Source organism: Pteropus alecto, unplaced genomic scaffold (assembly GCF_000325575.1).
Source record: "Pteropus alecto unplaced genomic scaffold, ASM32557v1 scaffold92, whole genome shotgun sequence".
NCBI classification, from domain to species: Eukaryota; Metazoa; Chordata; class Mammalia; order Chiroptera; family Pteropodidae; genus Pteropus; species Pteropus alecto.
The window spans coordinates 13,404,436-13,427,814 of record NW_006432447.1 but is presented as its reverse complement, the minus strand read 5'-3'; the positions used below and the strand labels follow the sequence as shown (position 1 = coordinate 13,427,814).

At 35.4% G+C, this 23,379-nt stretch overlaps 1 protein-coding gene across 5 annotated transcripts; it reads left to right on the top strand.

Moving 5' to 3' along the window:
* Positions 1 to 6,364: 6,364 nt before the first annotated feature.
* Positions 6,365 to 20,192, top strand: SGO1 (shugoshin 1). Of its 5 annotated transcripts, none has more exons than XM_015585849.2 (9): positions 6,365 to 6,557; positions 8,152 to 8,300; positions 8,383 to 8,579; positions 12,263 to 12,339; positions 13,959 to 14,017; positions 14,955 to 15,005; positions 15,267 to 15,770; positions 17,711 to 17,900; positions 18,012 to 20,192. In XM_015585849.2, exons 2-9 carry the CDS (start codon positions 8,159 to 8,161, stop codon positions 18,127 to 18,129), a joined length of 1,338 nt encoding a protein of 445 aa, XP_015441335.1. In that variant the 5' UTR covers positions 6,365 to 6,557; positions 8,152 to 8,158; the 3' UTR covers positions 18,130 to 20,192. The 5 variants fall into 5 exon arrangements, with proteins under 5 accessions (XP_015441335.1, XP_015441334.1, XP_024899418.1 ...); XM_015585848.2 differs by adding an exon at positions 7,229 to 7,248 and having other exon boundaries at positions 14,955 to 15,770; XM_025043650.1 differs by lacking the exon at positions 14,955 to 15,005.
* The last annotated feature ends 3,187 nt before the right edge of the window (positions 20,193 to 23,379 follow it).

The following is a 23,379-nucleotide window of genomic DNA, read 5'->3' as shown; positions in this document are numbered from 1 at the left end:
CATCACAACCACATTCTGCAACACTGATTCTTCTTTGCACACTAAAATATCTTTTAGTTCTGGCAGACCCATGCTCCTTCAATCTCAGGGCCTTAGCACATGCTCTTCCTTCCTAAAATACTCTTTTTATCCCCATCTTTACTCAATGAACTTCTATTCATCTTCCAAATCTCATTATAAACACCCTGACAACCATCCCTAGATTAGATCGCGTTCCTCTGGTAGATACGTTCTTAGCACCCTGTAGTTCATCTAGCATACAATACAATTGCAATTAACTAACTAGACATGAGTTGTTGATTTATCTCTATAAAAGTAGAGACAGGCTCTGTCTTATTCATCACCATCTCCTAAGAGTACAGTGTCTTCATGGGTAGGCATTCAATAAATATTTGTTAAACAAATGACTAAATATATTTAATAATTTATGGGCTGGGTCCTCTTTAATTTCTACACATTATTTTAAAAACTAGAAAAAACATGGAAAAGCAGTCTAATATCCTAAATACAAGAGTGAGGTTACATCCAGGATCCCATAAATTCTATTTACATTAGCAAAAATACTATCCTTTCATGGTATTGGATGATTGGTATACTGATTTATACCACCAGCTCATCCCACTAATTATTTAAGATAATACAGTAGCTTTTCCTTTTACTGACTATAATTCAAGTTATTGTGCCCAAGGTGTGAGTACCTGGTCTCTCACTAGTCTCTCTGTTAGGATTCTTCACTTTCTTTTAATTACATTAATAATTATCATTATTTATACTCTTCATATTTATATTATGTCCTATTCACATGTAATTAATTAATAACTATTAAGAAGTATTATCTCCATTTTATAGATGAGAAACTGGGGCCACATAGCTAGATGAAGGTAGGATTCAAATCCAGGTCTATTTCATTAAAATAAGCCTCTAAAAAACAGATGTCTCCCTCAGTAATGATGGAAGATCCCAATTCCCTCCTGTCTGGTGGCCCTCCTTCCTGAGGCCTTCCTATAACTCAGAAGGTAAGGTACGGTCTAATGGAATATATGCAGATTCCCTTGCTTTGACAATTGTCCCTGCTTGACTGCCAATGGACGGCTATCTGGAAGTGCTTGCTGTCATGTTCTGATCACCAGACCTGACCCCCTTGTCCTGACAACTACTTCAGCTGGTTCTGTGATTGTTATAACCTTTGGCCATTGTGCCTGAAATTGTCTGGCTCTCCTAGCCTACACCAGCCATTGCAGCAACTTAGGTCTTACCTTGCTAGACACTAGTCTAGGTCTAGCTTTTCAACCTTCACACAGACCTCAACACTGCAAAAGGTTCCAGCAGGCCCCATACCAAATATACTTCACTTCCAAAGAGAGGTGTGTGTGTATGTGAGAGAGAGAGGAGGGGGCGGGGGGGGGTGGTTAGAAGCTGATTGAAATTCTTGTTGAAAAGATAAAGCACACAAATGATATAGTATATAAACAAGTGACAATATAGCTCATATTCAAACTGCAGAATTCAAAGAAGTTATGTTATGGGCAGTCAGAGAAGGAATAAATACTGATAAGAGGGATTCTCTAGGAAGCTTAAAAAAGAAAGTGTGACTTCAGTCAGATAAGGAGCTAGATTATAAAGGGGCTTAAATACCATAAGTATGTGTTTCTTAAACTTAAATTATTTGTGGAACCTTACCACATCTATAAACTATCTGTAGTGCTTTTAATACTGTTTTTAAATTGATTCACCTATTCTACTGAAATAAATTTATTTCAAATGGAAACTATATCGTTACTTTTATGTCACTGTAAATGCTAGTGTAGTTTTAAATACACGTTAGACTCAAAATGCGACAAATAAAATTGTAAAAGTATGCATTCAAGTACACTTAAAACCATCTCATATACCAACAGCAGTATGCTGGACACACTTTGGGAAACACCAACCCAAATACTTGTAGTTAGTCAACAAATGCACGACTCTCTTAGGCAATAGTGTCGTACCTTTCCCTTTCTCCTCCTTCCCAGCAACATTTCCTCCATCCCTCTCCTCTTGTATCCTTCTTAAAGAGCTTTATGTATTCACTTTCTCCAATTTCTCTCATCCCTTCTTCTCTTAACCCATTCCAGTTAGGCTTTCACAACTACCATTCTGTCACTTGACATTTAAAAACACCACTGCTTCTCAGTTTTCTCTGCCTTACTGGGCACTCCTCAGCTTTCTCCTTTGATTTCTCCTTTCTCCTCCAGCTCTTAATTTTAGTGAGTCCTTGGTTTTGGTCTTGTAACCTTTTTTTTTTCTATGTCCATACTCACTACCTTGGTCATCTCATTCTGTAATATGACCTTAAATGCATTAAATACACCCTATATACTGATGATTTCCAAATATTTATTTCCAGCTCAGATGTCTCCCCTGAAACCCAAGTGTGTATACTGCCTATCAGACATCTATACTTGGATATGTGGTAAATCTCTCACATTTAACATGGTCAAATCCTAACTCCCAATCTTTGCCCCCAAACCTGTTCTACCCACAAGTCTTTCTATCTCAGTTGATGGCAACTCCATCCAAAAATCTATCATTTCCTACTGAAATCTCTGCTCCCATCCATTATCATCGTCTGTCCTCAAAACTGCAATTAGCTTCTAACCTGTTTCCTTCTACTATATAATTTCAACTTTTAAGATCTGCTTTCTTAGCAACTTTTAAATATACAAGACAGTATTATTAACTACAGTCCCCATGCTGTACATGACATCCCTAGGACTTTTTATTTTACAACTGGAAATGTGTACCTTTTGACCACCTTAACCCAATTTACCCACCCCACATCCCTATACCCCTCCACCTCCACCCCCACTTCTGACAACCACCAATCTGCATTCTGTATCTACAAGTTTGGGTTTATTTTGTCTTTTTTTTTTTTTTTAGGTTACACAGATAAGTAAGACCATGCAGTATTTATCTTTCTCTGCCTCCAAGTGCATCCTTTTTGTCACAAATGGCAGGATTTCCTTCTTTTTTATGGCCCCTGTCCTCATAGACCTTATACATTTTAGAAACGACAGACATTAAACAAGTAATTACAGCATAATGAAATGTGACATGAAAAATGAAACCTTTTTTTGCTATAGCTGGTTTAGGATTTAGACTCTTCTTAAACTATAAGCTTAAGAAAATATGTCTCAAAATTTACATAGGTCCCAGTACAAGGCCTTCCATTCACACTAGCCATTCCTGTGAAAGGGAGGTTTAAAATGTTCATTATAGCTGAGCACATTGTTATTCCAACAACACAGAAGTTCTATTACTAAGAGAGAAAAAGAGAAGGAATATCAGGTAGGCAATGGCAGTCTCTGTCTTAGTGTTTAAAAATATATTTGTCCTGTGAATGAATAAAATCATCATTAAAGTCACTCCATCACTTTGATTTCCTCAATTAATAACATTCATTTTCTAACTCTCACTTGACAATACTCATTTCCTTATTATCTTAGGTCATTAGCTTTCCTAGTGTCTCAATTTGTTTTAAGTGTGTTTCTACTATAGATTTATTAAAGTACAGTAGTTCCCCTTATCCGGGGGGATACGTTCCAGGACCCCCACTGGATACCTGAAACCACAAACTGTACCAAACCCATATTTACTATTTTTTTCCTATACATACTTACCTTCAAAAGGTGGTATTGCAGATGAGCTTCCATCTAAGTAGATCCCTATATGGTGTGAGTAATCAGGTATTTAATAAGAGGCATTTCTATGGAAACAAAAGAAAAACAAAGGTTAATGAGTGGAGCAAATTGTAAATTTAGTTTCTGAGTCTAAAAGAGTTGTCAGTCGAGAAATTTTCGAGATTTAAGCTCGAAGCATCTTTAGATGGCAGAATGAGGGTGACACTTTCAATCTGATGAATTTTCCTGGTTTGCAGTTTGAATGTCTGATGATGTCATAATTTTCTGGTGAACTCTCTGAGTGGCCTACACAGTGGCAGGCACGAAGATGGTACATATATGATCTGTTATGGTGAAGTTTATATCAAGTTGTCTCTCTTTAGCTAGTTAGGGTGCAAGGGGAAAATAGTTTAGTTTTTAGTGATTCTAAGTCAGAAAAGTGGGAGAAAATTGGAAATGTTAGTTTGGAGAGTTGTAATCAGATATTAGAAACTAAAATTCAGGATCCACTCCAGTTTGCAGGTAGATAGCAAAACCTTAAAGACAATAAACCAGACTAGAATCTGATAAAGGGTACACAATAGTTTTCTATCGAAATACAATTTTTCCCTCTACAGTTACCCCATTTTTATCAAATATATTCACAGTAACACTAATTTGTTTGTATAATAAGTGTAGTCTCATTAAATTTGGCCTTGTTACTTAAATAAATATGGCAAGAATAGTGATATTATGCACATTTTTAGATTTGATACTTCAGTTAAAGTTCTGCTAATATCCAAAGCACTTTATTGGCTCAATAAAGTGAATTTTAGTGCCTTAAAATTGGTAATAAAGAATCTCAGATTAGATTTTTAATAGTCTTTTTAGGCTAAGCATGAAAGTTCAATGAGATTCAAAGTGAGTACACAGTTCAAAGATAAAATTGTTAAAAATTTCAAGAGGCTGCAGAACATTAAAGCAAGTATGAAGTCCTTCTAAACAGAGGGCCCCAAGTACAAAGTAAGCATGTCATGGAAACCATTTAGTGAGCATCTTGAACACTGTATGGTAATGAGGTGGGATGAGATATGGATGGACGCATATAATACACATATTTCATACATTCATATACATGCTCCATTGTCTCATCAGACTTTACTTACAAGTCATGTGCTCAAAGACAATTAAGCATTTCAAGATGGCAAGAACAGAGCAAAAATCTCTCTGCTCCTTCCTGCTCCTTGACGCTTCTGCACATATAGCCATACCGCCCAGTAGTAATAATCTGAGGACTAATGGACATAATCTGGTGGATGACACTTGCAGAACAAGTGTGGGCTGGAGAAGGATGTCTAATCTCTTCCACAGAAATCAGGAAGGCCTGAAGTGGGGCTTAGACTAGAGTGAAGATGTAAATGTTAGTTATCGTTAAAACAACAACTTTATAATAAATTGAAAGCCTAAATTCAAAGCACTTGTTTAGGTTTCATTTATCTATTGTTTTATTGTTCCAGTGAATATTTACTGACTTACTTCGAATTGCTAAACAGATGAAGATTTAACTATGAATAGGCAGATACAGTTCCTACCCTATGCAACTTGAATAAACAGGCAATAAATGACAAGTCGGTGCCACAAGGAGTACCTAGGGGAACCTGTATGGCAATAAATACAAAGGAGTGTACTTAAGGGGGCTTTGGGGAAAGATAAGACTTCTGGAATTCACCTCTACGATGACACCTGCAGCTTGGGTGAGTAAGGGGGTCCAGGGGGAGAAAAGACTCTTCTTGACAAAAGAACAGCATAGGCAAAAGCAGCGAGAACTATACGGAAATGAAAAAAAAAAAAATTCAGAACAGGTGGAACCCTGGGGGTTCCATCGGGCTCTTTAAGAACCAAACACTTTAAGGAGTTCTTAAATGCATTGGAGAGCCATAATTTAAGAATTTCATAGTAAATTATATTTTCTCTGTCAAAATAACACTATGAAGAACATAAGGGAGTAGAGTCCGTCATCAAAGTAGGTGCTTGTGCATCTCATACAGATTAGGTAGTTGGCTGGATTACGGGATGGAAAATAGTGAGTTGAATATAAGAAACACTTAGAAAGTAGAACTGACAAGACTGGGTGACAGACTGGACATGGAAAGACTGCGAGAGAATAAAGAATCAATTAGAAAGATTCCCCAGACTTTTGGGACGGTAACAGGATAGAAGGTGCCGTTTCCTGAGGGTTAAAGAGCCAGAGGTAATCGGGCAGAGAAAATACCTGAAGCTGAATATTTCAGGTATCTGCAACTTCCCCAGTAATACACTGTTAATCCAAAATTTGCTCCCTATTTTGGTTTTAATATCCCTAAAATTTGCCTCCGTGCAGTAGGTTGACTGCTTGAGTGGGTAACCAACCTAGGAGATTCTTCTCACAAGAGGGAACCCTCGAGCACAACCTCGAAGATGGGAAACTGTAAAAATGAAAGAATCGGGAAGCTTTCCGGCGCCTTAAAATACCCACCCCTGCAAGGATTGGGAGGCGCTCCACCTCTATAAGCCGACTGCTCAGAGCAGGATAGGGCCATCAGGTCAAGAGAAGCAGACTACAGGCTCCGCCCCACCGCGACGGGGACTACGAATGCCCGGATGTGGATTCTCGGAGAGAGTGAGTCACGTGAGGACGCCCGGCGGGGCGGAACTCTGCCTGCGTCTGTGGTTGCGGCGTCGTCTCACGTGACCGCCTGCCACCCAGCCAATGTGTGAGCACGGCGGCGAATTTTGAATGTGGTCGTCTTAGTCGGAGGGTGACGAGACGGTGCCGTAGACCTGGAGGTCCCGGAGCACGGAGCACACACAGCTGACAGTTTCGCGCAGACTTGGAATGTGAGGAGGAGGGCGACAGCTGCGGCAGAACTGGTAGCCAAGGTATTGTTGTGGACGTACCTGTGGGAGGCGGGTCTCCTGGCCCTCTTCCGGCAAGGCACCGCTGCCCCCCACTCCCGCCCCCTGGCTTTCCTGGAGCCTCTCGGAGAAAGAGGAGGCCGCCAGATTTTCAGGTGTGGATCTGGGGCGTCGTTATCCCTGTTCCTTTTCCCTCAGGGGTCTCTGTCGTTCAAAGTTCAGTGGTCAAATGCTCAGGCTGCGGGACTGACTGGGTGTCTCTCTGCTCAGCCATCCTACCTGCGCTTTCGGGTGACCCAGTTTCCTCTTCTGTCAAATAAGCGGGGACCCAAACCTCCTCTCCTGCCTTACAGAATTGTGTAAATTAAGTGATGTGTAAATAAAGCATTTACAATAGTTAAAAACCAGGCTCATCCTAAGGGCACACAAACTGGCAGCAGTATTTTGTGCAGCGCAATACTGGTGATGCCCTCCCCTTTTGCATCATGCGTTACCTCGAAGAGGCCTGCACCAACCAATCACCCCCACCTGGCTGCCTCAGCGGCAGGAATGACCAAAGAATTATGACAGATAAAATATTCTAAGTACTTTTGAATCCATACCCCTTACCGAAATGCTATACCGCTCGCACTGTGGCCTGTTTTCATTCCTTCTCTCCACCACACGCCCCCCGTTATCACCATCGGACTAAACAGGAAACAAAACTTCCGATAAGGTTAATTTGTTTTGTGATTTTAAGTTGATTAAATGTAATAACAGTTTTTTAGGTAAAGCTTTGCTTTTGAAATACCATAACTAAACTAACTCTATTAGTTACTCAATCTATAGGGCTCTCAAACATCTCCAGTTCAAACTTCAAAAACTCCACTGTGGTATGCTGTTTTATACAACTCAGTATTAGTGCTTTAAAAATAGTTGTGCTTGCTCTACTGGAAACATCCCAGTATATATTGTATCTATATTGGCAGAAAGCTAATATTTAAGTGGGATCTAGAATATCTATATTTAGGACCCCAGGCACTGCATGCAGGAACATAAGGGCTGGAGAATTCCTCAAGAAAATGTAAGGCTCGGGAAAATATTTGACTAAAAGGAGATGAAGGTAGCCTTTGTAGTGAAAATTGTCTATGTAGATTGTTGTAGGAAACAATTATTTTTTTGCAATTTTAAGATCTACAAAGTGCAATCTAGGTTAAGAGATGTTCATGAAAAGTAGTTTGACATGCTTAGTAGCAGAACGCTGAAGCATATTTGCAGCATTGAAAGATTTAAGTAGATTTATGTATTTATATATTCAATAGCATATTACACTTGTCAATGTATGTTTTGCTACTTTTAACTGTGTATAAAACAGTCATTACTTAATGTCTGGTTTGCTATATTCATGATGTACTAGGAGTTAGCAGACCTGAGTTTTAGTATAACTATGAGAAAATTGACATGTTCCTGCTGGTTCTAGCTCTATCATTGTTATGAAGCTATGTACTTTGAGCTAGTTCTTCATTTACTAAGTTCTATTTAATCATTCTTTATGAACAGCCTGTGTTTTCAAACTTGTGTTATATTTGATAATACTATATTTTAGAAAATTTAAATATTCTTTATTTTAAATTTCTAGGTAGAAGATGGCCAAAGAAAGGATCCTCAAAAAGTCCTTTCAGGATAGCCTTGAAGACATAAAGAAACGAATGAAAGAGAAAAGGAATAAAAATTTGGCAGAGATTGGCAAACGAAAGTCTTTAATAGCTGCACCATGCCAAATAATCAGTAAGATTTTCATGTTATCCTTTTGCATCACTTTTTAAGTTTAGGTTTAATAACTAATAAGACATTTTTTATCCTCTTTTAGCCAATACTTCTACACTGCTAAAAAACTACCAAGACAACAACAAAATGTTAGTTTTAGCTTTGGAAAATGAAAAATCCAAAGTGAGAGAAGCCCATGACATCATCCTACAGCTGAGAAAGGAATGTTACTACCTGACATGTCAGTTATATGCACTGAAAGAAAAACTTACTTCACAACAAACAGAAGAACTTGCTCAGGTATTTTAATTACAAAGGCTAAATTTCTAAGGAAAAAATGTTAAAGCTATGACTTAGTAGATCAGTTGTAAATCTATGAATTAAATCAATTATGTTTCTTTAAATTTATTACTGATAATTGTGTTATAAGTGAATTGATCAAAACATCTTTTTTTAGTGCTCCAGCACAGCTATTGTATATGGCCAGTTAAGAACACTTCAAGCATAAAGGTGATTGAGGCTTATGTTTGTATAACTTGCTTCTGAAAGCATATAGCAAGACAAAGTACAGAAGAAATATGTTTAGCCTTTTGCACTGCCAGTCCCTTTAAATGTTCAGCTAAGTCAGTCAAAAATAGGACAACTAAGTTAAAGGTCTAAAAGTGGTAGTTGAAGCAGACTAGTCCAAATCAGTACTATGATTCTTAGCTTTTCTATGTAATTTTGCTATCCATTGAGGTTTTATGAGAACTACTTTAATTTGTGGGTGGAATGTATTTAAGTGCTTTTTGGAGAATCATTTTTACCTACTAGGTGGCTAAATAAAGAAGACTTGACATTAAGAAATATCTTGAACATTTTACTGTCCATATTTTAATCTGATTGTGTCCAATGTTGTACAGAAGGGCTAGCCAAAATATGACAGACATGGAGAAAGCTTGATTTAGGATATTCTTTGTCTCTTTGCACCTTAATCCCGAGAAGAGTAATAATGAGCCAGTTTCTTCTCTCCTCTTCCCAGAAACCACTCCCAGGGAAACTCATGGGCAGAAAAAGAGAAAAGCAGTACTGAGTGTCAGGTGTTAACAGAAGAGTTTACTTTCTTCCCAGGTGGCCATTTGTTTGCTTTGCTAGTGAAGACAGTCATGTTGGCAGGGGACCAGAGAAGAAAGCCAGACCATAGTGATTAGGTTAGGGATATAGACTTGAGAAAGGAATTAAAGTCACCTCTTTGTTGACAGGAGGAGTCAGTGAAAGAGTTCTTGCTTCCCTGCAACTAAGGTGATTCCATATTTTTTCTGTGCATGGTATACAGAATGTGTGTATATATGTATATATACACATATATATACATATATGCAATATATACATATACAGTGTAATAGAGAAATGTCTCTATAAAGATCAGATATGATTTCTTTACCTTCATGTGAGGGTTAGATTATTTCAAAATTTTTTTTCCATTCAAAATGTAATCTTTCCTAATATTTTTCTTCTCCTTGTTTGTTCAACTAGTGAGGAAAAGTATTCCTCCAAATACATTTGAATCTTCTTCCCTTTCCAAAGCTTTTGCTGAAATCACACATAGAATAATATAAAATAGTACCCAGTGAGATAATCACAAAAACATTGGGTGGTAATTATGTTATTGCAGGCCTTTTGACATTTATCAATGATTTTTCAGTATTTATTAAAACATACTGTTAATTGCTGGGCGAATGTCTTCTTAGCATTTAAAATATCAAAGTTCGTTTTCTGCCACATACTTGTTGCATATGTCATTCTACACTCTTGCTTCCTTGTTTATCAAGTCAATTTAACAGTGATGGAGAAGCTTAAAATGCTTTAATAAGAATGTTTTTCTTGCCTACCAAGTTATCTTATAAAGATTAATCAAAAATTAATTTCTAATAGCCTTTTGTTCTCTAAACTTTATAATAGATCTTTTTAATAATTTGTTTTTAAATTATATCACACTGCAATTAAACAAGTCTCCTTTATTTACCTTCGGTAATAATACTAGTTTTAGAACATTAGCTATATTGAGAAAAAATTTAAAACTTTTAACAGGATTAAATTTCTGGTGGTTTTGTTTCTGGTGAATAGTTTTAACCTATTCATTATAATATTACCATATCACATGCGTATCAAATTTCAAAAAACAACTGAATTAGAATGACTTCTTAGGAATCGGACTGGAACTCTCGTCTTCCTAATACAAGTCTACAAATCTCCCTATATCTATACTTGTGTTCTCTGTCTTCCCTCTTGTTGCAGTGACAGAAGTGTCCCTGCTCCTATCAAAGGCCAGGCCCTTCCCTTGTGTATCGGTTCCCTCCTTCTCGTCTACCTTAGGACTTTGCTCCTGAAAGTTTGTGCTCTCTTCCAGCATGTATCTCCCTCTTTGCTGAATCATTCTAGCTATCATACAAATGTACTTTAGAATCTCTCACCTTAAGAAAGAAAGAAAATAAATAAAACCTCCTCTCCTCATCTCATATCTCTTTGTGCTTATTTCTCTGCATTTTTTCACACAGAACTTTACCAAAGAGAACAAAGCACTTCCTATCTTCACTCCTTCAGCTTCCATTCACTTTTGAACTTACTGGGCTTTACTCATACCTTTCTATTGTCACTGTGTCAAAGTCGCAAAAAACTCCATGTTGCCAAATCCAGTGTCGCTTCTCTTCTTGACCTTGAAGTCATAACAACACAAGGTATTTGCTGGAAATACTCTGATCTCTTACCTTTCTTAACCATTATATTCTAGTTTTCATTCTACCTTTCTATCTGTTCCATGTCAATCTCTTTTCCTGACTTCCTCACTTTTAAATGTCAATGGTCCTAGGCCCATCTTATCTTATCCACTCCCGTAGCCTTAAATACTGTCTATCTGCTGGTAACTTCCAAACTTATAGTGCAAGACACACACACACACACACACACACACACACACACAGCTACTACTTGATATAGCCACTTAAATATTTATAGTTTCTCAAACATATTTTGTACAAAGCACAATTCTTTATTTTCCCCTTCCCAAATATATCATATACTTCTACCTTCCTCTGTAAGTCTTAGTCATCTCAATAAAACAGCCTACCCATTTGCTGAAGTCAAAACCATAAAAGGATACCCTCTCCCTCATTGTCCCCACCTCCACCCCTATTCAATCTGAACATACTTGGTTATCTCAAGACCTTCCACTCAGCTTCACCTTCATAGCCACAGGACTCCAGTCCTATGTAATATCATGCCTTGCTTAATTTACTGTGATGACTTCATAACTCCTGCCCTTGACCCCTTTCAATCCATGTTTCTACACAGTAGCCAGACTGATCATTTTAAAACTTATATCATTTTATTTCCCTGCTTAATATTTAAGTGACTTCCCATCACACTTAAACTAAAATTCAAACTCATGGCTCTCCAGACCCTGTATTATCTGGCGTCTGCGCACACATCTTCTACTATTCTTCTGTTCCTGCACTGTTCTTCTCAGTGACTATGTTCCAGCCACAGTGGCCTTTCTTTTCTTTTCACAATAAGGTTTTTCCTACATCATGACTTTTGTATTTGCTGTTTCCGTGGCTTTCTCTTCTCCCTGCTCTTTTGGTGGCTGGCTTCTTTGCATTCTTCAGATTTCAGATGAAAGCCTCCCTATCTAAGAGTCCTCTGTCACTTCACCCTGAGTTATTTCTTTCATAACACTTAACATTATATGAAATTACATATATATATGTATGTATGCATGTATGTGTATATGTATATACATATGTGTGTGTGTGTGTGTGTGTGTGTATTTAAAATTTGATCTCCCTACACTAGAATGTAAGCTTTAAGAGGGTAGGACTTAACCTCTTTTAGAACAATGCTTGGCACCATGGTGAGTAAGTAGTTATTAAATAAATGAATGCTTTGTTATGAATATTTCAATTTTACCAGTGTCTTTTTGTTTGTTTGTTTTAATACATTAACAGAACCATGAAGTATGTCCCTCTGGAATGGACTCCAATAGTGACAAGAACTCTGGGGATTTATTTGTGAAGGATTTACCGTTAGTATCAAATTCATTATTATGATTATTAATACCAAGAAAGTATTAATTCTGTGATCCATTTGTGAAAAGAAATTTGCATCCTATCGACTCTAGTATTTAGAGTTTGATGTTCTCTCTACTGAGAACGCATTTAAGGAAATTTAATATGTTGAAATTCTGGTATAGATAGCCAAGCCAAAGCTTTCTTATATTTAGTTCCTTTTTTGATGTCCAAGAATAAGCTTTTCTAGAATTTTTAAATTATTCCTTTCAGTTATATTTTTCTTGTATCAAGATTTTATTCTAAGGTTTGGTTATTCAAACGATGGCATTTTGCTAATACTACAAATAATCTGGTTTAGAAAAGAAATACAATAACATATTTAACAACACTGTCACCTTGTCTTGCTTAACCAATATATTTCTAAATACAATCATATTTCTTATACCCTCTTGCCATTTTCTTGGATTAAGTATACTTTATTTGTTTGCTATTAATTATTGAGATATAATTACATACAGTAAAATGCACAGATGTTAATTATACAGTTCAATGAGTTTTACTAATGTATATACCTGTGGAACCAAAACCTCAAGATACAGAGTATTGCCATCACACTGGCCTGGAGTTTTTAAATATTAACACTATTGACGTTTTGGACTAAATCATTCTTTGTTACAGAGAGCTGTCCTAAGTAATGTGGGATATTTAGCAGCATCCTTGACCTCTTCTCACTAAATACCAGTAGCACTCCTTTACCCCCAGTTATGAGAACCAAAAAGGTCTCCAGACATTGCCAAATATCCCCTGCGGGGATATAATTGTCCTCAAGTAGGAACTATTGCCTTATGCCATTCCCTGAAATCCTTTTCGAGTCTATATCCCCCTCCTTGCAGAAATAATCACAAATATGATTTCTTTTCCCATGTTAATTTTAATCATGAATAGTTTTAAAATCGTTCAACTTTAAGATCCAAAGAAAGTATGTAATGGGCAAAAAGTAAAATATGGTAATTGAGTTTTTATAAGATTTCTAAAATTGTTATTAGTTGGTTACCTAAACCTATATTTAAATTTTGGTATCTAGAGGCAAAAATTTTCTACAGAAAATAAAGAATAAAGTTATAATTAAAATGAAACAGCCAGTAAATAGTAAATACTTTTTCCATAAACCAAAGGCAGACAAGATTTTTAAAGAAAATAAAGTGTTAACTTCAGAGGAGTCAGTAGTTAAGCACCATAAAAGCATGTAGTACCGAAAAAAATCACAACTCACTAGGCTCCAAAAGAGTGGAGTGATCAAACTGCATTTTTAAATATATTTTATAAGTCAGTTCTGATTGGCTATTTCTCCAGTTAAATGAAATTATGAGTTATGGCATGTTTTAAGGGAAGAACAGTCTAATTTGATGTTAGTTATTCCAGTAGGAGTTGGGTGTTAGTCATAACAAATCAGCCTCCATGTAATCAGTATAAATATTTTTTGGTTTCCTTTGATATAGAACCAGATATACTGATTTAGGATGGAATTATGAAATAATACTGAAGAAAAAAGTTAATGTCAAGAAAGTCTTAAATTTAATTTTATTGCATAATTATTTAAATAAAATTCTATTTTTCAATGCTATTTTCCAAGGCAAGTTCCTCTGCAGGAAGCTCACCTTCCAGGACAAGGAGAATCATTCCAAACAGAAGGTAATTCAAGTGAAAATTTGAAAAATATGACTAAGGGCAAGATGAGATCTTCGAGAACAGGAACATAATTAAATTTCTCCAATTTTTCTTTTTAACTTAAATCTGCTCAACTAGTATTCTTCTGCTTATACAGCCTTTTATTTTTCCAAATCTATAATCAGAAACCTTGGTTATAACTATGCCTGTAATTTACTGAGCCCAATTATGTGTCAAGCTCTGTTAGGCATTGTACATATATTATCTCACTTAACCATCACAACAACCTTGGAATATAGGTACAGTCAGTCCCATTTTATACTCAGAGAAGTAAAGTATCTCACAAGAAGTAGCCCAGATGGTAAGAGTTAGGGTTTAAACTCAAAGTCAACCTCCAAAGCCATGCCCTTCTTTCTACTTTTAAATTGATGTGTCCCTATTAATATCAGTCCTCTCTACTTGAACTCAGCTTTAAAGAAGGGATAGCATTTGAATAAGCAGAACCAAATATCCTCACTTTTCTTAAAAATACTTAATATTTCTTACCTAAAAGGTTTTCTAGTTATCCTAATTTTACTCATTTTTCAAAGAAGAATTCAGCTCCTACTTTCTTGGTGTATTTGTCCTACTTTGGAATATGAGATTCTCTTCCTCTGAATCCTATACACATAGATACATATAGATTACTACTAGTTATTCTTTAAACCAAGGGCACATAAAACCCCAAGTTAGAATATTTTAGAAGGTTATATAAGCTTTCACAGGTCAGATATAAGTCAAGTCGTAAATTGATCATTGCCAATAGATAGTAATATTAAGTTCCCCAGATTTTTATTATAGTAAATGTGGGAAAGCAGAATTATTTCATTTATTCCATTTTTAACTTTGCATTCTAAGATTCTTGAAATTAAAATTTCCATAAAGTAAAACTATTTTTCTCATTTATTTTTTAAATTCTTAGAGCAAATATCCCCTGTGCCTCAAGACAGACTTGGATTTGATTTGAATTCAGGTGAACTTAAGTCTGCTGATAATGTCTTACCTAGAACTGTATCTCTTCGTCGCAATTTAAAGAAACAGTATAACAATCTATGCCAATTCAATACTTTGGATAATTTTGAAATCAGTCATGTGTCAGAGCAGTCTTTTGAATTGGAAACAGTTAGAGTTGTAGACCCAGTAGTAAATAAGTACATATCTGAAAATGTAGAACAAAACGTTTGTCAGTGGAACAAGTATCAAATTAACTTATCACCAAAACTGATTCACCCAGGAATATCTACTAAAACAAAAGAAGACATTTTAGAGTATAAATCTGAACAAACTAAACGTAAGCATAGAGATGCACAAGGAAGGAAGAGAGAAGAAAAAAGAAAAACTAACAGAAGGGGAAAATCAAAATCTGTATCTAAGTATAAATGGAGCAAAAGTAAAAATAAAAAACCCATTTCCAAAAACAAGTTGGATGATTTTGTCACTTCCAGTGATGCTTACAATTTTAATTCAGAAGAGCGTATTCACGTCACTCCTTTTCGACAAAAAATGAGCAATGGTTCTAAAATAGAAGAAAACAGCAATGAATCCGAAGTGAGCATCTGTGAATCAAGTGGCTCAGGAGATGATTCTGATGACCTCTATTTGCCTACTTGCAAGTACAGTCAGGATCTCACCAGTGAATCAGATAGGAGCCCAGTCACCAGGCCTCGATCTAAAAGAGCACTAAAATGTAGAGATGAAAAAGAGATGGAGAGTTCTCAGCCAACAAAAACTCCTACCAGTAAGTGATCTGCTTGTTTGCCTACACTTTTAATGTTTATGATAAATGATCACTCCTGATGCTTATATACTACACTTACCATCTGTTTCTCCGGGGGAGGTTAGAGACTTACCATCTGTCTCTTTGAGGGAGGTAACAGTCTGATTAAATAGTGGGGCGCTGAGGGTGTAAATCACAGTTGTGTTGCTCTGACCTGCTTTAAGCTAATTTAAATTCTCTTTAAGAACAAATACTACTTGTTATGGGGAAGGCATTTCTACTTTCAGTAAATGAAGGCAAGGCAAGGAAAAAACTCGTCTGTGGAATTAGGCTGAATTAAAATATCTTTTAGACATGCACCTGAAACATCCCCTTGAAAATGAAATCAAGCTTGAATCCAGTGACCTGTCATGTTAATGCTTTGGTTTCTATTCAGTTTGACAGGAACCATGATTTTAAATAACTTTCTAGTTAGTGAAGTTGGCCTAATAAGACTAAAAATCTTCTCAATTGATGGACTTAGTATTTCTTTTTTAAGACATTTGTAAGACATCTAAAAACTGTGGCTTTGTTAGATCAAAAGTCAGCATGGTTCAAAAGTTGATGATACAGCCTGCACCTCCCCACAAAGATGCTCACCTGGGAACTTTGGTTCATATAGTAAAACCGTATATAGTCAGATTGTATCATTCTCAGAATTTTGCTGTTATTTGATCCTAAGAAGAACTCTATGAAATGTGTCATCATGCTTGTTTTGTTTATAAAGAAACTAAAGCCTAAAGGAGTAAATGACTTCTGAATAACAATCAGTTAGGTGGTGGTAGCACACAAGTATCTTGTTTAAAAATATGCTATAAGGTTGCTAGAGTAAATCAAACAAGATTGGCAAAATGTTGGTAAATTATTGAAGCTGGGTAACTAGATTTATTATACTGTTGTTTCCATCTTTGTATATATGTGAAATTTTCCATAAGCTTTTAAAAGAAAAAAGTACATTTTGAAATAGTGTTACTCAGCTGTGGTCTCTAGACCATCCACATCAGCATTACTTGGAAACGTCATAGAATTGCAGAATATCAGACTATACCCCACACCCCTGAATCAGAATCTGCATCTCTTTAAAAAGTTCCCCTAAGGATTTGTATACACATTAAAGTTTGAGAAGCATTGTTCCAGAATATGGCACTGATGTTATCACTTAACCATATTTTCCAAACTTAAAGTTGGAATGATTAGTATGTACAATATGTTTATGTGAGGACAAAAAAGAATATTTGAAACCCATATAACCCAAGAGAAAGTAGCTGTTAAATATAAAATTATCTTACACTTGCAGTTAAGTTTCTTAGGGAATGATTTGCTTTTTAGAGCTATTTGAAGAGACCGTTTGTCTTGCAGTGTCCTTACTGTGTACTGGGTACCTGTCTCCCAATATCGATGTAGCTCCAAAGTAGAATAATTTGGATGCTCGTAGGAAAAACATTGAGTAACTTTTTAACCTACTAGCTTCACTAGAGGAAACCCCTTTTCTCCTGGTTTATACAGAGGCTTTGTTTAGACTTATCATTTATTAATAGAATGAGTTCAAGTGCCTTTATAAGACTATAGGAAGCTACTTGATGATAAACTTTGGTGCTGAAAGAAAGGCTTTGAAGATTCTAGAGAGCAAGGTGTGACTAAAATGAAATTCCATAATTTAAAATAATCGATTATTCCTAAGTTATCCTAGAATTTTGATTTTTTTTATTTTTAAGAATTTTAAGATTTAGCAAATTTGTGTCAACTCTTCATATCTATAATAAATATTTCAGTGTGATCATGAAAAAATGAACAGATTAAAAAATCTATTATAAAATGCTGGCTTTTATATATATTTAGGATATGTAATTGCATACAATTTTATTTACTGTGGGAGTTTTTTTTTTTTTTGGAACTGTATTCAGTAAAAATTGTTTTTATAGGTGCACTACCTGAAATTCACCGGTCACCTCATTTTGGCCTGAAGGATATCACCAATGTCCCCTTGGATCCTGAAGTGAAAATCAGAAAACTTTCTCTTTCTCCAAAAAAGAATAAAGAAATCCCAGTAGTATCTCTGCCTAAGCGTAGGTGCACGACCAGTGTGAACTATAAGGAACCCACACTGGCTTCGTAAGTATTTAATTTATAGAAACTCACTTTTCACTGGTATATTTTACAATAACTTTGTACTGAAGACTAAGTTAGTACTGGAATGTTAAAGAGCTCTGTTTACCTTTATAGGAAACTGAGAAGAGGGGACCCTTTTACAGATTTGTGTTTCTTGAATTCGCCTGTTTTCAAGCAGAAAAAGGATTCCAGACGCAGTTCTAAAAAAAAAAGTATGAAGCAAATACAATGAAGCATTTGTTGGATGCTGTTTAAATTCATCACCCCTTATACTGCTCGGAGAGAATCTGTAAGATTCTGTAAGTTCAAGTGTGTTGAACTACTGCCATAGAATATTCTCTTGACAGGACTCTAGATCGTGGACATTTCTTCAAAATCGTACTTCAAATGTGATTTTTTTTTCCTAAACCTTTATTAGATTTGGTTTTTCTGTTGTTGCTTTAAATATAAATAATTGCACTTAAGCACTATTATAGTTAAGAGTCCTCATACTGCCTGAAACCCTTAATTTTGGTCAAAATGTATCTTATACCAAAATTTTGGGAATTAATGATTATTCAAATTAACGTGTTTTAATTGTAAGTTTCTGGCTTTTTTGTGTTCCCTTAAGCAGAGAACACTAGGATGAATGATTTTTGAAGACAGTCTGAGGATATTTTGAAACTCCTAAATTTTGAATAATATAAGTTCTTAACATTCACACACCGTAGGGTATACTGTATTGATGGTTGATCCCTTTAACCATTATCTTATTTAATTTATCAGATAAAATGTGTATGAGATCATGATTAGAGGACTGATGGTTACCTAGGCTGAGGGACTTGGTAAGTAACTAACTCTGAACTCCAAGCGTTAAGTATATATAGTTTAAATTGATACTTCAGCAAAATCACAAATTATGTCATGGATTTTCAAGATTGTTCTTTAGTCAAAAACTTCCAGTGTTAAATGTGTGAATGCCAAGAGATTTTTGTATTTTTGATCAAACAATGAGATGGAATTAGTTCAGTTCTGAAAATTCAAAGCCAATGCTTGTATATACCTCTTTAAACTTTAAAGCACTGAAGGTTATCCACTTTTAAGGAAAAATAAAGTTTGTATGAAGATAGTGCTTGTGTTTTCTTCTCTTCTTTAAATATCAAAGAAAATGTATCTGGCCATCTTACCTTCTAGCCTGCACTGTTCTCATCCTTAGACATTTCTTACCCTACACCTTGGTTTTCTCTATAGTCATTGCCATGATACTCTTAGCTCCCCTACCATAGTCTCAACCTAACACTCCTCTCTTTCAGTTTTTCATCATGAAATATCCAGGTCCATGATCAACAAATTGTTTTACTAGGGGACTCTTTCAATCCTGACATCAGAGTTTCTTGACTGCATGTCTGTATCTTTCTGCATTCTGTATCAGTTACACCCAAAATCCTTTACATCAGCCAAATTTTTTTGTTCCTGATGGAATCGCTGATTCGTGTGTCTTATTTCCCATCACAGTCTCATTTTTTCCAACCACTCCATTTATATATATATATAAACTAGAAAGGCTACCTTTACATAAAATTAAATTCAATTTAAAATTTAATTTCTCAGTCATAGTAGCCACATTTCAAATGCTCAATAGCCACATATGGCTAGCAGTTACCATATTGGGATCAATGCAAATTTAGAATATTTCTATCACCACAGAAAGTTCTATTGGACAGTGCTGCTCTAGGCCAGCATTGGACAAACTACAGCCTATGGGCCAAATACAGCCCTCTGCTTTTGCATTGTCTGCAAGCTACAAATGGGTTTTTTTGTTCTTAAGTTGTTAAAGAAAAACACTATCAATTTCAATGATAGAAAACAGTAAATTTGAACCCCAATTTAGTACTTACATAATATCTGATTTTACCTCTTTGACCTGCAAAGCCTGAAATACTTACACTCCAGCCCTTTACCAAAAAAGTTTGCCAACTCCTGCCCTAGATCATTTACTGCCATTACTTTTACTTTATAAATCTTTTCTTCTGACATTTTCAGGTCTAGCTTTGATCTTTACCTTCCTTTCATCTTTAAAATCATTACTCTAAATTTGGTATTTTTGTACTTTTTATGTTTTGTATTCTTGCTGTAGCATTTATTCATAGATTGTTAAGAACTGTTTTGTATTTTAACATTTTACATGTTGTACATCTTTTTGCAACTGACTTGACTTAGTGTTGTTTTTGAGATTTATCCATGTTGGTAGCTGTAGATTATTTTCATTGTCGTACAGTATTTTGTGATATGAATAAATCAGACTTTGAGAGACAATTTGCTTTCATTTTTTCATTATTAAAAAACCAGCACTACAGTGGATATTCTACATCTTTGTACACATGTGAACAAGTTTCCATGAAGTTGATACCTAGAAGTAGAGTGGCTTTCTAAAGTGTTTGTACCAATTCTCTTGACACAAGGAATATATCACTCTCCTAACAGTAATTTGTTTCAGTGTTCCCCACACACTATCGCTTGGTGTAATATATTGAACACTAAATTTAGCCAAGCCAATGAGTGTAAAATGGTTTCTCTTTCAATTACTTATACGATTTTATCTTATCAAGTTAATTACTTGTGAGAATTAAAGTGTTTATTTGGTCATTTCCATTCCTTCTATGAATTGCTTATATCTTTTGCCCATTTTCCTATCAGAATGTCTTAATAATGTGGGTTCTTTACATATTCTAGATACTATTCCTTATCTTTACATGGGTTATAACTCCTCAGTTTCTACCTTGTTTTGTTTTTTATTTGTTTTTATACCTTGTTTACAATGTTGATGTTCAGGAGTTTTAAATATTTAGTATCCTCTATCATCTCCCTTAAGGTTTTTGTCTAAAATTTGTAGTTTTGCTTTTCATTTAGATCTTTAAACCATATGGCATTTTGAGGAGTAGGGACCTAATTTTATTATTTTTTTCCGTGAGAAAAGACAGTTGTTCCAGCACTATCCATTGACTTTCATCACTGGTGAATATTGCTCTTTGTCACACTGAGTTTCTTTCCATTGGTTTCTTTGTCTATTATGCTGGGTACTCTATAGTGACGTGTGTGTGTGGTGGTGGTAATGGTAGTGACAAAATATAATTAAAATTGATCATTTTGATCGTTTTTTAAGAATACAGTTTGGTGGCATTAAGTACATTCACATTATTGTGCAATCATCACCATTATCTACCTCCAGAACTTTTTCATCATTCCAAACTGAAACTCTGTACCCATTAATAATTCCCCATTCACCACATCCCACCATCCCTTAGTAACCACTCTTCTATTTTCTGTCTATGAATTTTACTATTCTAGGTAACTTATATAAATGGAATCATATATTATTTGTACTTTTGTGTGTCTGGCTTATTTTACTTAGCATGTCTTAAAGGTTCATCCATGTCATAGCATGTATCAGAATTTTATTCCTTTGATAAAGCTGAATAATATTCCATTGTATATACCACATTTTATTCATGCATCCAACAATGGATATTGGGGTGGTTTCCACCTTTTGGCTATTGAGAATAATGTCTCAAAGAACAAAAATGTACATATATCTGTCTTAGACCCTGCTTTCAATTCTTTTGGGTATATACCCAGAAGTGGAATTGCTGGGTCCTATGGTAATTCTATGTTTAATATTTCAATGTATAATACTATCTTGCAGAGCAGCTGTACCATTTTACATTCCCACCAACAGTGTACAAGGATTTCATTTTGTCCACATGCTTGCTAACATTCATTTTCTCTTTTTATGATAATAGCTACCCTAATGGGTGTGAAGTGGTATCTCGTTGTAGGATTGACTTGCGCTTCCCTGATTAGTGATGTTGAACATCTTTTCATGTGTTTATTGGCTATTGTATACCTTCTTTTGAGAAATATCTATTCAACTTCTTGGCCTATTTTTAACTTGAGTTGTTCTTGTTGTTGAGTCTTAAGAGTTTCTTGTATATTCTGGACATTTATTCCTTATCAGATATGTGACTTGTAAATGTTTTCCCCCATTATGTGGTTTGCCTTTTAATTCTGTTGGAGTGTCCTTTGATGCACAAGTTTTTTTAACTTTGACTAGGTCCAATTTATTTTTCCTTTTGTTAACTGCCTTTGTCATATCCAAGAGATCATTGCCAAATCCAATATCATGAAACTTTTCCCGTTTTCTTGTAAGTCACAATTTTTTAAAATACAAAGATGGAATTGGTGTGCTAATGTTTTGTTTAGTATTTTTTATACTTATGATCATAAGTAAAATTTGCCTAAATTCTTTCCCAAATACATCATATATTTTTGGTGACAAGGATATCCTAGCCTCAAAAACTAGCTGAGAATATTTTCTCTTTTTGCTCTATTGGACAAATTGTACCTATAGAAAGTTTGGTAGAACTTGTCATTAAAACCATTTATCATCCTGTGCTTTCATAGGGAAATATTTTTCTTAGTTTTTTAATTATGAGTCTAATAGGTTTAATTCTTGATTCTGTTTATTTAAATTACTTTTTTCTAAGGAATTGTATATTTCATCTGTTTAATGATATGTTATAATATTTAAATTTTTTTCAAATCTATACTACATAGTTATGTTACTATTTTTATTGCCTATTTGACACAGGACAGGGCAAATTTCCCAAGTGACAAGGAGACCAAGCCCTTATACCAAGAGAAGAAGAGGGTCCTTTGGTGGGTAGTAAAGAAAGAATTCAACACACATGCCAAAGTTAGAGTCAAAAAGATAGTTTATTAGAAGAGGGGTAACACTCCACAGAGGCAGAGAGTGAGAGGGACAGTGCAAGAGACAGAGAGACAGAGAAAAGGCACAGAGAGGGGACCCTGAGTGTTCAAGGAATTCAGTTTATATGTCATTCTTTAGTTCTCATTTCCTTAGTTACGGATATACAGTGAGGATGGGAAAGGGTACGTAGCACGAAAAGGCAAGACTGTAGAGTGAAAGGCCTGCTGGTAGTCACAGCCTTTAATCCATAGGTTCCCCAGAGTGTTAGCGTAGGGAATGACTCTTGGTTTCTGTTTCCCCTTCACAAAAGTGAAGAATGGGCTGTTTAGCAATCCCAGTAGAAGTTTTCCTTTGTTCTGAGGGTGTCCTCCCAGCCTGGCTGCAGGGCTGATCAGCACATTGCAGTCTCCGAATGTGGCTTGATTAACATTTTTAATTCTCTCGCCTCCTCCCTACATTATATTTGTACCTGCTTTCTTTTGTGTTTGATCCATTTTGCTAATTTTTGTTACTCTTTTCAAAGGACTAGCTTTTGTTTGACCTCAATTTTTTTCTACATTTTCTACTTTATTATTTCTACTATTGTTATTTCTTTTGTTCCCATTCTTTGGGTTTATGCTGTCATTTTTCTCACTCCTAAACTAGTTCCTTAATGTATAGCCTTCTCTACTAATGTTTTTGTAGACACTAGCTCTTCAGTATTTTTTTATATTTGTTTCCTTAAGTTTAATTTCA